Raw genomic sequence first — 13921 nt, forward strand, 5'->3', positions numbered from 1 at the left:
TAGCGATCATTCCAGTTTGAGGGCAAAAGCAAGAAAAGCACCCTTTTGAACTAAAGGACTAGGGTTAATATTCTAAGGCTGTCCCCTACTGTAACACTATTTAGTACTGGTCCAGTTATTTAAGCTTTGTACGTTTCAGTTATTCTTGAAATTAAAAGGTTTCTATAAGCTTAGAGGAAACAATTTTTTTAAATTTGCTTATATATGGCATGAATAAATACTGATGTACAGCTCCTAGCATGCAAATTTGTCATCCTATATGACAGGGATAAATCATGCATGCAAATCATGCATCAAAGTCATGAAATTGGCTACAAATGCAATAAAAAATAAGGTATTCAAAAGTTTAACAAATGGAATGGGGGATGCTGAAGACACTCCTCACCTGGAGCGCCATTTGGTCGAGGGCCGGCCCTGTTCTGGGCCACACCTGTGGTCATGTTACAAAACCACGGGGAAGTCACATCACTCAGGCTACCGGGCTCCAGACATTATAGGGGTTCACTGGCAATGACAAATGTAGTAGAATGCAAACTCAGATTTACAACCTTTAATCTGTATGTGTGCTCATAGGCAGGCACATTTGACATACATATGCAGTTTGAATGAACTATTCTTTTGCAGGGCACCTCTTAATATCTACAGTGCTTTTCATCTCAAAGCACCTAGCAGTCTACACATCAGTTTTGGCATATATAGACTTTCTGGAACCTGCTGGTTTGAGTCACAGCAGGCTCGGCTCAGCTTTTCAGGTATAGTAGACAAACTCAGTACCATGTAGTTTACTGTGTAGGGCCTTGTAGATGAGTCCTTAAAAACTGAGGCCAACGATATTTTCCCAACGATACCTTGCTATTGTTTGCTAATGATAGTAGCTGCATAATCCCTCTGGTGGAGTCTTACCTCAGTGTTGCCATCTCTTGTGATTTTACCACAAGACACATGATATTTGGTGGGTTTTCTTCAAGCCCCAGCCCCTGGAGTCATGTGGTTATGTGAGAATCTCAGCGCACAGCAGCTGAAACCATCACTGATCCTAGTGGCAGTCCAGAGGGGTGGGGCTTGAAGTCCCATCTGCATTATCCAAATGGCAGTTATGGAACTGAAGACCCCACAAAAATAGAAACATATGGAAAAAATTATATCTAAAGTAGTTAAACAATTGCTGTTTGCTTTGGTGCCCCCATTTAATTTCAATTTCTCCCTTGTCCAAGCCAACTAAACACCTAAGCCAGATGGGGGAAAGAAGCTACTGCTGCTTCAGATTTCTGTTCGGAACTCCAGTGTCGATCCCTTCATCTTCTTTTTATAATCTGAGTCAAATGTCTCATTCTGGGCCACGGTAAAGTGATTCTTCCAGTCACCCGCGATACCTGGAGGAGAAAACCAGGAATCATTGAGTGAAATTCTGTGGCCTGAGTTATGCGAGAGTTCAGACTAGATGATCACCATAATGGTCCCTTCTGGCCTATAAATCTGTGAAACCAAAGGAATGATTCAATCTATAGTCTCTCTCCCTTCTGCCACTTGCCTCTTTCAGAGATCTCACTAGGGCTTGGTTAAATGGTGACAATTTTTCACTCTAATTCCCCATTAGTTCCATTTCTCCTTGAGCGGTGTTTTTCCTAGGCAGCTCCATCATTAGCCAGGTTTGGCGGGTAAAGGATAAAACAGATCCTGAGATTTTTCCCACCTATGGAAGCAGAACTAGTGGCTGGCTTTTCCCCAGATTATAGCTATTATTGGCCCTGCTTCCATGTTACACGTGTCCTCCTTTCTTGTAGACCCTCCTATAATTGCTGTGAGGGGCTCTCACCTTTTCTCATAAAGGGAGACACACTGTGGTCCATCTGAGCTTTTGATACCATCTTATAATTGGCAGTGGGGTTCTTCTGCATTTCCTGGAATGAGGTGTGATGGAGGATTTTATTCACCACATCCTCCTTCAGGTCCTTTCCCAGAAACTGTAACACCTTTTGTATTTCACGTTTAGGATCCTAGAAAGAAAGACAGATTGTCAGATGCCACACAGAATGATGTGGAAACTATTACAAGGTGCTTGTACAATGTCACTTTCTCAGCCCAGGTAGTGGGGATTGGGGACAGTGAGAATGGAGGGGTTTGGCATTTCCTTTTGAAGGGAGATCCCTAATCTCCCAAATCCGTGTGTGTGTATTATTATTAGGAATCACCAGATAGTGCTATTGCAAATTATATTAGCTAGTTCTGTTTATTTGAATGTATAGGAGTTGGATCTTGAAGACATGCCTTTTGTCAGCTGTGACATCATTGTTTTCAGAAGTTGAGTATATTACCTGTGAAGCCTCACCCCTCTGCCTGATTCTCTTGCTCTCTTAATAAGTATTGTTGATAGGCATAGCTGCTGCCTACTTGTTATCCTCATGCAAACAATGCACTTGGGGCCAAAACATTAGATGAGTTTATATTCTTTCCCTCCCGCACCTCTTTCATGTCCTCATAGAACAGGTACAGAATCGGCTTGTCCTTTCTCTTCTCCCACCAGCCTTTCACATGATCATACCAAGGTCCAAACGCAACTAAATCAAAGACAAAGGAGTAGAAGAGAAGGGAAACATTCACATTTAATATGGATTCACTGTGATATCAGCAAAGAAGTCAGGTTAAATAATGAATATTTTGTGTGGCTCTCAAAAAAAAACCCATAATGGCACAATCATACCAGGATAATGGGTTGATAGGGAAATAAGGGGGTGCTGGATGTCTTGGGACACCCCTTTTAACACAACTCATTCCCCTTCCCGTCCCCCCAGGAATAGACAACTTGAGACATTAACTAGGCAACCTGACTGCCTGAGCATCTAAGAGATGTTCGAGGAGGATCTGGTTCTTGGTTTTGGACCAGAAACTAAGAAGTGGAGGCTGATGGGAGATGTGTTCATGTTCTTTTATCTTGCCCTGTAGGGGCTTCTGTCTAACTGAAATCTGAATACACTCATGGGAAGAGATTCTCAAGTGGTATAATAAAGTATCTTTAGAGCAGCTAATAATCTGCTCCATAGTTCTTAGTTTAGCAGTGTCACAGCCTGTGAGTTCAGTGTTGTAGGGAGAATCTAGCTTCAAGTTTTACCTTCCCCAGTCACAAACTTCTCCAAGAATTCATCCCAGGTGCCAGGCTCTGGATGTATTTTTGCCATTTGGTAGAAATGGTAATAAGAGACTGCCACATCCTTCGCATTTCGGGCAACGTAGATGATCTGCGGAGAAGAGAAGGATGTTTACGTGGTCAATCGAGACTATGTTAGAGTAACAAAGCTGATTGAAAAACAAGAAAATAAATTTGCAAAAATATTTTCAGATTTCCCCTCACCCATATTTTCATTGAAATCTGACCTTTTCAATTCTAAACATTTCAGTTGGTTCTACCATTGGCCAAAAAAGAGAGGGGTGGGGAGATTTATTAACACTGTCTAATTTCCCATCAATTTTGCAACCAAACTTCAAAAAAAATGTGACCAGTTCTATTGAATGAGCAAGTGGCACTTCAGCTGTTTGTAGGACTCTCTCCAGAGTCACTATAAGTCTCATTGAATAAATCACTAAGAGCGATCCCTTCCAGGCTTAGTCATGGCATTAAAAGGAAAATCCCTCTGAATTTTGCAAAAAAATGAACCGCCCAGAGTGAAAGGGGTGTGGCAGAAATTCACAAGGTCACAGTCAACTGACGGGGACTGGCAGAGTAGGCAACATTACTGTTCCTCAGCTATATAAAAGCTTTCACGCAGGGAAGTCATAGCACTTTACAGCCCTAAGTAATGTAGTGTTTTGCAGATGGGGAAACTGAGGTACAGGGAGGTACACTGAGCAGGAGAGGCAGAATTGGGAATAGTACCCAGTAGGCCTAATGGCTACTCTTGTTCTTTAACCATAATTGCTGCCTCCTCCATCAATGCAAAGAATCAAGCTGGAGGGGAGAGAGAAAGAGATTGAGTCCAACAATTAGAATTTCCTTCACAGTTGCCTAGAAAAGAGCACCCTGCTTTTAGGGGGGAAATCCTAGCCCCACTGATGTCAATGAAGCCAGGATGTCTACACTGCAGTTGGAGGTGTGATTGCAGCCCTCAGAAGATATACCCGTTCTAGCTTTAATCTAGCTAACACAGCTAAAAATAGCAGGGAAGACACAGGGACGTGGGCTTCAGCACGGCCTGTAGAGGCATGTCGGGGATCCTGGGGATATATTCGCATTGCTAGCCTGCACCACCATGTCTTCACTGCTATTCTTAGCCATACTAGCTAGATTAAAGCTAGAGTGGGTAGGCCAACCTGTGCTTCAAATCACACCTTTGGTTGCGGTCTAGATATGCCCTTAGTCCCTGCTATAACTTGGCCCTGAATCCTCCTCTCCAGCACTGCTGATGGTATCAAATATGTCTGCAAAGTGCATGGATTGTAGAAGTTCAGGGATGATATCTCATGTCAAATGAGGCTCATTTGAGTGATGCATTGTTTGACCATCAGTACTTACAATGGTAGCTGGATTTAGTCACTGAGAATCTGTGTGTGTTCAAAAAAAAAAAAAACCAACTAAACACACAGCAGCACTAGAATCCTATGGAAACTCCAGCTTAATCCATTACTGTATTAATTTCCAGTGGAAAAATCTCAGATAGAAGGCTGCTCATATGGATAAGCACTGCCTGAGATCTAGGTTCAGCTGCTGGATCTCTCACAGATTCATTATGTGATCTTGGGCAAACCACTTAATCTCTCCATGCCTTAGTCCGCCATCCGTAAAATGGGGATAGTAGTGCTTCCTTTGTCTATTTATATTGCAAACTCTGTGGGGCAGGAATTTTCTCTTGCTATGTGTATTCACAGTACACATGTGTAGTACAATGGGATGTCCATCTTGGTTGGAGCCTCTGCTAACGCAATGCAAAGAAATAATACTAACCTTGCAGTTGTTTTCCCAGAAGGAGTCAGGAAGGAGTTGAACAGGAAGATGGGTCTTTATTAATCGGGGAGAGGGCAGTTCAGCCAGCTGTGCGACACCTAAAAAATACAAAAGGGATTAAAGGAAAAAACAGGACTATTACAGCTTTGATCGTAAACTATTTACACTCAGAGGGCCACTGTTACGAAGAGAGGAATCGGGCCCGCAGCCTTTAATAATCCTGAGCTGCCATTCTGTATCTCTCTACAGGATGAAGTCCAGACAGATGTGGATAAAGATAGAAGTCAGGGTGTGAACATATAATATTCTATCCCCCTTTTAGGGCGAGATTTACAAAAGAGCTCAGCACCTAACAGCTCCCCTTGTGGACAGTGGAAATCTCATCCGTAGGGTAGGATTTTCAAAAGAAAATATGAGAGTTAGGTGCTCAACCTCCATTGACTGTTACTGGGAATTTGGCACCTAATTCCTATAAACTCTTTTGAAAATCCCACCCTTAATCCATTTGTGTATTAAGTTATTTTTAAAACATTTCAGTTCATATTTAAGCTCCTTGTGCACAGCATCCTAATACTATTGACAGTTTGCACTTATATATGGCCAGATCCAGTGGGAATCTTTCCATTGACTTCAGTGTACTGTGGATCAGGCTCAGAGTGCCTTTCATTCCAAAGAACTCAGAGTGGTTTAGAAACAGTAAAGGCTAAATTCTATCCTCAGATCTATACACAGTCAGTGAGATTTTCTTGTATGTATCTGAGGACAGAATTTGGAGCCAGTTAACCAACCCTCCCAGAAGCCCAGGGAGGTAAGTAAATATCCTCATATTCAGTTTTGGGCAACACAATTCCTAAAGGGAGGGTTGTCAAAGACGCAGCTCCAATCTCTCCGGGAGCGTGCCTGCAGTGTACAAAGCTTTACCATTTGAAAATCCAGGGATGATCAGCTCCATGAAAGGGATCCGAACGTAAATCGCATCCTGTTTACACTTCTCTGCATCACCGTTCTTATAGATCATGTCCACAATTTCACTGATCCAGGTTGTGCCTGGAAATATAAAGCAAACTAGCTAAATACTCTTCTAAAGTACAGCAGGCAGGTCATAAACATGGAGTCAGATCCTCAGCTGGTATAAATTGAAGTGAATGGAGTTATGCCAATTTACACCAGATGACGATCCCTTCTAGCCTATGGCTTTTAGCTACAGACTTTGAGGGTGGTGATAATCAGTGCTCCTGGGCTTTCTTGGCCTGCACTTGAATATGTGATGTCAGTAACGAAGTGACTCAAAGGGCCTATCATCGTGGAAGTCCAATATCACCAAACTTGATATAACATCACAATTGTTTCTGCTACTGCCTGAAGACCCAATGCAAATTTCCCACTAGGCTTGTGGGAGATAAACTACTCACAAATGGAGGTGTGAATAGATAGAATCCTGTCACCCTTCAGCGCTGAGCCTATACTGAGGACAAAAAGCCACTTCATCCATCCTGTGAAAAAAACACTCACCTTCGGCTCATGTTGGTCAGAATCAAGTTGGCAATTTCCCTTCCTGAACACTGAGTGAGGGCACTGCAGTGTTAGTCCACGAACTCTATAGCATTTAGCAACAGGAGAGTCTATGGCTAAATGATAGTAAGACAGCAACATGGAAGGAATATTTTGCCACTTTTTGAACACATCCCTGCTAGGACAAAGAAGTTTGTGGTCTTATTCTGTTTCTATGCACAGCATTGTTACAGGGCATGGCTTCTCCCCAGCTTCCAAACACTCCCTGCCCTGCTCAGTCTCCTTTGAGAAGGTTTATTTGCATAACACAGGCAAGAAGAGCAACAGAAAACAGTCTTTTAACTCATTTTCTCTCAGGCTTCAGGGCCGCCCCTCCCCATGGTCTAGCACTCCTCCTCCTGGTAGTTCCCTACTGAGTTCTAATCAGCTCTGCTCCCTTCCTGGAGCCATAGGCTCAGTGCTGTTTCCCTCAGCACCTAGCCCCTTGCTCCAGGGACCCACTGCAGGAGTGAGCTCTATTCCACCATGTCTTCCCTTCCCCAGGCACAGCCTATCCAACTCACTTCCTTCACCTCTTATTTCCTGCTCTCTGGGAGCCCTTTATAGGCCCAGGTGTAGCCCAGCCCCCTTTAATTGGCTGGATTGGGCTCACATGCTCTGATGCAGGAGAGCTAGGCCCAGTTCTACTCACAGGGACCAGCTATTGAGCCATTTTCTGGCTGTAAATCTATTACATTCCTAAGAACATAAGAATGGCCACACTGGGTGAGACCAAAGGTCCGTCTAGCTCAGTGTCCTGTCTTCCGACAGTGGCCAATGCCAGGTACTTCAGAGAGAATGAACCTAACAGACAATTACAGTGTGATCCATCCCATGTTGTCCATTCCCAGCTTCTGGCAGTCAGAGGCTAGAGACACCCAGAGCATGGGGTTGCATCCCTGACCATCTTGGCTAATAACCATTGATGGACCTATCTTCCATGAACTTATCTTGTTCTTTTTTGAATCACATTATAGTTTTGGCCTGGTAGGCTTCTTAGCTTCTTCCCTACATGACAAGGTCCAGTAAAACCCATGTATACTGCCGTGTTTTGAATAGGGTTCTTCAATAAAAAGGGATCACGAAGGCACAGAGGAGGCTTTGAGTAAGAGATTTCTATACCTAACTGAGGAATTGATAAAGGGGTTATGGTCTGAGTGTGGCATACATGTGGTCTAAGAGTTGGGCAATAGCCTCCATTTCTGCCCTGGGTTTGTGCCTTTTAGCTGCATAAGAAAAATCTCCTGATAGATCAGTGGCACTCACCTGATTTCGGGTAGGTGGAAATGAGAAGGTCATCTGGCCTGGCTTGGAACGATTCCACCTGGGCCCATTCTTCAACAATACTCCAGAATAGGGGAATGCCACGGACCATTTCTAATTTCCTCCTGTGAATACCTTCATTATTTTCCATCCTGGAAATGCTGAGCTAAAGGAAGAGAAAAGAGTGTAAGTGGAAGTGGTTTGCTTCCATTACAAAGTGCTGGGAGACCCTCTCTTCCACTTAGCATTTATTTTCCACAGTGGAGTGTGGGAGACTTGTCAGTATTATATTGACAGGTTTCAGAGTAGCAGCCGTGTTAGTCTGTATTCGCAAAAAGAAAAGGAGTACTTGTGGCACCTTAGAGACTAACAAATTTATTTGAGCATAAGCTTTCATGAGCTAAAGCTCACTTCATCGGATGCATCCGATGAAGTGAGCTGTAGCTCACAAAAGCTTATGCTCAAATAAATTTGTTAGTCTCTAAGGTGCCACAAGTACTCCTTTTCTTTTTTCAGTATTATATTGTTAGTGATAACCCGAGCAACATTCATGCCTGTGTAACAGTTTTAGGGCTCGTGTGCAATGTTGAATGTAGCCACTAGCGGGTAACATGGCAAAATAGACTTGAGAAGGTCTGGCCTATCCACTGGAAGAGGGCAGCACTATTTACATATTCTTTGGGCCAGATCCCCAGCTGGTTTAAAATGGCATAAAGTCAATGGGGCTCTACTGTACGCTACTGAACAGCTGGTCCATAAAGTCCTGAATATTAGAAGAGTTCTACCCTAATGCTCAGCAGCAGAAGTAGCCATGCTGTCAGTTGAAGGAAGGAACAAGGTGAGAGTAGTGGGGCCAGGGGCAAAAATGAAGCAAGCAGTAGAATTTTGAACCGATTGAAAACATTATTGAGGAGGCAGGAAGAACACCACTCAGAGCACAGTGGCAAATGACTATAATGTGAACCAGCATTTTGATTCTAGCCAGAACATTAATGGGAATTTATCCATGTTCCAAGAAGAAAAACAACAATAATGATATCTATCATTTTCTGCCACCTACTCAACATGAGTGAGCCTTGGTCTACACGAGGAGTTGAGGTCGAATTTAGCAGCATTAAATCGATTTATCCCTCCACCCGTCCACACGACAAAGCCCTTTTTTTCGACTTAAAGGGCTCTTAAAATCGATTTCCTTACTCCACCCCCGACAAGGGGATTAGAGCTGAAATCGGCCTTGCCGGGTCGAATTTGGAGTACTGAGGACACAATTAGACGGTATTGGCCTCCGGGAGCTATCCCAGAGTGCTCCATTGTGACTGCTTTGGACAGCACTCTCAACTCAGATGCACTGGCCAGGTAGACAGGAAAAGGCCTGCAAACTTTTGAATTTCAATCTCCTGTTTGGCCAGCGTGGCAAGCTGCAGGTGACCATGCAGAGCTCATCAGCAGAGTTGACCATGATGGAGTCCCAGAATCGCAAAAGAGCTCCAGCATGGACCGAACAGGAGGTATGGGATCTGATCGCTGTATGGGGAGAGGAATCCGTGCTATCAGAACTCCGTTCCAGTTTTTGAAATGCCAAAACATTTGTCAAAATTTCCCAGGGCATGAAGGACAGAGGCCATAACAGGGACCTGAAGCAGTGCCGCGTGAAACTTAAGGAGCTGAGACAAGCCTACCAGAAAACCAGAGAGGCAAACGGCCACTCCGGGTCAGAGCCCAAACATGCCGCTTCTATGATGAGCTGCATGCCATTTTAGGGGGTTCAGCCACCACTACCCCAGCCGTGTTGTTTGACTCCTTCAATGGAGATAAAGGCAACACAGAAGCAGGTTTTGGGGACAAGGAAGATGATGAGGTTGTAGATAGCTCACAGCAAGCAAGCGGAGAAGCTGGTTTTTCCGACAGCCAGGAACTGTTTCTCACCCTGGACCTGGAGCCAGTACTCCCGGAACCCACCCTAGGCTGCGTCCCAGACCCGCCAGGCAAAGAAGGGACCTCTGGTGAGTGTACCTTTTAAAATACTGTACATGGTTTAAAAGCAAGCATGTTTAATGATTAATTTGCCCTGGCATTTGCGGCTCTCCTGGGTGTACTCCCAAAGCCTTTGCAAAAGGTTTCGGGGGAGGGCAGCCTTATTCCATCCACCATGGTAGGACACTTTAGCACTCCAGGCCAGTAGCACATACCCGGGAATCATTGTAGAACAAAGCATTGCAGTGTATGTTTGCTGGCGTTCAAACATCCGTCCTGTATCTCTCTGTGTTATCCTCAGGAGAGTGATATCATTCATGGTCACCTGATTGAAATAGGGTGCTTTTCTTAAGGGGACATTTAGAGGTGCCCGTTCCTGCTGGGCTGTTTGCCTGTGGCTGAACAGAAATGTTCCCCGCTGTTAGCCACGGGGAGAGTGGAGGGTGGAGGGGCTAGCCACGTGGTGGGGGGAGGCAAAATGTGACCTTGGAACGAAAGCACATGTGCTATGTATGTAATGTTAACAGCAAGTTTTACCGTGAAAGAGTGTACCCATTGTTCTATAAAATGTGTCTTTTTAAATACCACTGTCACTTTTTTTTTTCTCCACCAGCTGCATGTGTCTCAAGGATCACAGGATCTTCTCCTTCCCAGAGGCTAGTGAAGATTAGAAGGCAAAAAAAATGCACTCGCGATGAAATGTTCTCTTAGCTCATGCTATCCTCCCACACTGACAGAGCACAGACGAATGCGTGGAGGCAGACAATGTCAGAGTGCAGGAAAGCACAAAATGACCGGGAGGAGAGGTGGCGGGCTGAAGAGAGGGCTGAAGCTGAAAGGTGGCGGCAGCATGATGAGAGGAGGCAGGATTCAATGCTGAGGCTGCTGGAGGATCAAACTAATATGCTCCAGCGTATGGTTGAGCTGCAGGAAAGGCAGCAGGAGCACAGACCACCGCTACAGCCCCTGTGTAACCAACCGCCCTCCTCCCCAAGTTCCATAGCCTCCTCACCCAGACGCCCAAGAACACGGTCGGGGGGCCTCCGGCCACACAGCCACTCCATCCCAGAGGATTGCCCAAGAAACAGAAGGCTGGCATTCAATAAGTTTTAAAGTTTTAAACTTTTAAAGTGTGTGTGTCCTTGTCCTTCCCTCCTCCACCACCCCTCCTGGTGCTTCTCTCCTCCACCACCCCTCCCAGGCTACCTTGGCAGTTATCCCCCTATTTGTGTGTTGAATTAATAAAGAATGCATGAATGTGAAGCAACAATGACTTTATTGCCTCTGCAAGTGGTAAGCGAAGGGAGGAGGGGAGGGTGCTTAGCTTACAGGGAAGTAGAGTGAACCAAGGGGGGAGGGGGTTCATCAAGGAGAAACAAACAGAACTTTCACACCGTAGCCTGGCCAGTCGTGAAACTGGTTTTCAAAGCTTCTCTGATGCGCACCGCGCCCTCCTGTGCTCTTCTAACCGGCCTGGTGTCTGGCTGTGCGTAACCAGCAGCCAGACGATTTGCCTCAACCTCCCACCCCGCCATAAACGTCTCCCCCTTACTCTCACAGATATTGTGGAGCGCCCAGCAAGCAGTAATAACAGTGGGAATATTGGTTTCGCTGAGGTCTAAGTGAGTCAGTAAACTGCACCAGCGTGCTTTTAAACGTCCAAAGGCACATTCTACCACCATTCTGCACTTGCTCATCCTGTAGCTGAACAGCTCCTGACTACTGTCCAAGCTGCCTGTGTATGGCTTCATGAGCCATGGCATTAAGGGGTAGGCTGGGTCCCCAAGGATAACTATAAGCATTTCAACATCCCCAACGGTTATTTTCTGGCTTGGAAATAAAGTCCCTTCCTGCAGCTTTTGATACAGACTAGAGTTCCTGAAGATGCAAGCATCATGTACCTTTCCCGGCCATCCCACGTTGATGTTGGTGAAACGTCCCTTGTGATCCACCAGAGCTTGCAGCACTATTGAAAAGTACCCCTTGCGGTTTATGTACTCGCCGGCTTGGTGCTCCGGTGCCAAGATAGGGATATGGGTTCCATCTATGGCCCCACCACAGATAGGGAATCCCATTGCAGCAAAGCCATCCACTATGACCTGCACATTTCCCAGGGTCACTACCCTTGATACCAGCAGATCTTTGATTGCGTTGGCTACTTGCATCACAGCAGCCCCCACAGTAGATTTGCCCACTCCAAATTGATTCCCGACTGACCAGTAGCTGTCTGGCGTTGCAAGCTTCCACAGGGCTATTGCCACTCGTTTCTCAACTGTGAGGGCTGCTCTCATCTTGGTATTCTTGCGCTTCAGGGCAGGGGAAAGCAAGTCACAAAGTTCCATGAAAGTGCCCTTACACATGCGAAAGTTTTGCAGCCACTGGGAATCGTCCCAGACCTGCAACACTATGCAGTCGCACCAGTCTGTGCTTGTTTCCCGAGCCCAGAATCAGCATTCCACCACATGAACGTGCCCCATTAGCACCATGATGCCCACATTGCCAGGGCCCGTGCTTTGAGAGAAGTCTATGTCCATGTCCTCATCACTCTCGTCACTGCGCTGATGTCACCTACTCGCCCGGTATCACTTTGCCAGGTTCTGGTGCTGCATATACTGCTGGATAATGCGTGTGGTGTTTAATGTGCTCCTAATTGCCAAAGTGATCTGAGCGAGCTCCATGCTTGCCGTGGTATGGCGTCTGCACAGGTAACTCAGGAAAAAAGTTGCAAAACGATTGTCTGCCCTTGCTTTCACTGAAGGAGGGAGGGAAGGGGGGCCTGATGATATGTACCCAGAACCACCCGTGACAATGTTTTAGACCCCTCAGGCACTGGGATTTCTACCCAGAATTCAAAAGGGCGGCGGAGACTGCGGGAACTGTGGGATAGCTACCCACAGTGCAATGCTCCGGAAGTCAACGGTTGCCTTGGTACTGTGGACACACTCCGCTGACTACATGCACTTAGAGCATTTGTGTGGGGACACACACAATTGACTGTATAAAAATGCTTTCTACAAAACCGACTTCTATAAATTCGACATACCCTGAGAGGGTCAGACTGTGATCTCTTATCCTTAGCAATATATACCTAAATCTTTCTTTGAATGAATTGCCTCTGTTTAGATCCTATAAAATTGCCTGTTACTACATATAGCCCAGACATATATTTGCACTTTTTTAAAACCCAGCTTGATTGTATCTAATTTTCAGAACAAATTTTGTTTTATGAAAGTTATGATACTGGCCAATTATTCCCACATACAATACAAATACATTAAAGACTGTCAGGCACTCAGAACCTGTGGTAATGTTGTGGGGCATATAAGTCTGATTGATAAATAAATAGACAGGTAGATTGGAAACTTGAAATCTTCAAAAAACTTCATGAGCTATGATAGAAATGATTATTTTTAAGATTACATTTTCAGCTAGTATTAGTTAGCGTAAGTGCTAATTTAAACCAGCTGAGGATGTGGGCCTTGTACTCTTTTTCCTAGATAAAAAATAATGCAAAAATCAAACCCGTGTCTCAGAGATGAACAGCTGGGTGTGTGCCATTAAGCTAGCTGCAGGTCATGCTGCACTATATGACAATGGTTTTACTTAAGGTGAATTGGAAGAGGCATCCATTACATAAATAGAAGGGTTATCACCGCAGAAATATATAGTAAAGAACAAAATTGTCAGACACATAGATGAACATAATTTGTTGGGGGAAGAGTCAACATGTTTTTTGTAAAGGGAAATCATGCCTCACCAATCTATTTGAATTCTTTGAGGGGGTCAACAAATATGTGGACAAGGGGGATCCAGTGGCTGTAGTGTACTTAGATTTTCAGAAAGCCTTTGACAAGGTCCCTCACCAAAGGCTCTTAAGCAAAGTAAGCTGTCATGGGATAAAGGGGAAGGTCGTCTCCTAAGTCCCCTCTAAGCTGCGTGGCCACGCAGCAAACTACCAAGGGCTGCACAGGTGGGGAGAGGCGCCCCTCCCCTGGCCCAGCACAGCACAGCCCTGCTCAGCTGGCACTGCCGCAGCCGGGGAGAGGTGCCCCTCCCTTGGCCCAGCCTAGCTGGAGCTGCCATGGCTGGGGCCGAGTCACATGGAGTGGAGAGGAATTAATACCCCGAGACAAGCAGCGGCACCCCCCGCCCATTGTCCTGCAGCCAACTCATCTGGTGGGTTTAATGAGCAATTGC

General features: G+C 45.3%; 1 protein-coding gene across 4 annotated transcripts in view; it reads right to left on the bottom strand.

Annotated features, from left to right (window-relative positions):
- Positions 1–535: 535 nt before the first annotated feature.
- Positions 536–13921, bottom strand: part of LOC102947053 (sulfotransferase 1 family member D1) — a 30601-nt gene continuing 17215 nt past the window's right edge. For 3 of the 4 annotated variants that reach the window (XM_043545524.1, XM_037896609.2, XM_037896608.2), the window contains exons 2-8: positions 7754–7916; positions 5858–5983; positions 4937–5034; positions 3110–3236; positions 2464–2558; positions 1817–1997; positions 536–1373 (exon numbers count right to left, since the gene is read on the bottom strand). In XM_043545524.1, the coding sequence (XP_043401459.1) occupies positions 1261–1373; positions 1817–1997; positions 2464–2558; positions 3110–3236; positions 4937–5034; positions 5858–5983; positions 7754–7901 (888 nt within the window). In that variant the 5' untranslated portion in view covers positions 7902–7916 and the 3' untranslated portion in view covers positions 536–1260. Of the gene's footprint in view, positions 1374–1816; positions 1998–2463; positions 2559–3109; positions 3237–4936; positions 5035–5857; positions 5984–6448; positions 7026–7753; positions 7917–13921 lie in introns of those variants that run through there. The other variant, XM_043545525.1, reaches the window with a different exon arrangement.

The sequence above is a fragment of the Chelonia mydas genome, chromosome 4 (genome assembly GCF_015237465.2).
Source record: "Chelonia mydas isolate rCheMyd1 chromosome 4, rCheMyd1.pri.v2, whole genome shotgun sequence".
NCBI classification, from domain to species: Eukaryota; Metazoa; Chordata; order Testudines; family Cheloniidae; genus Chelonia; species Chelonia mydas.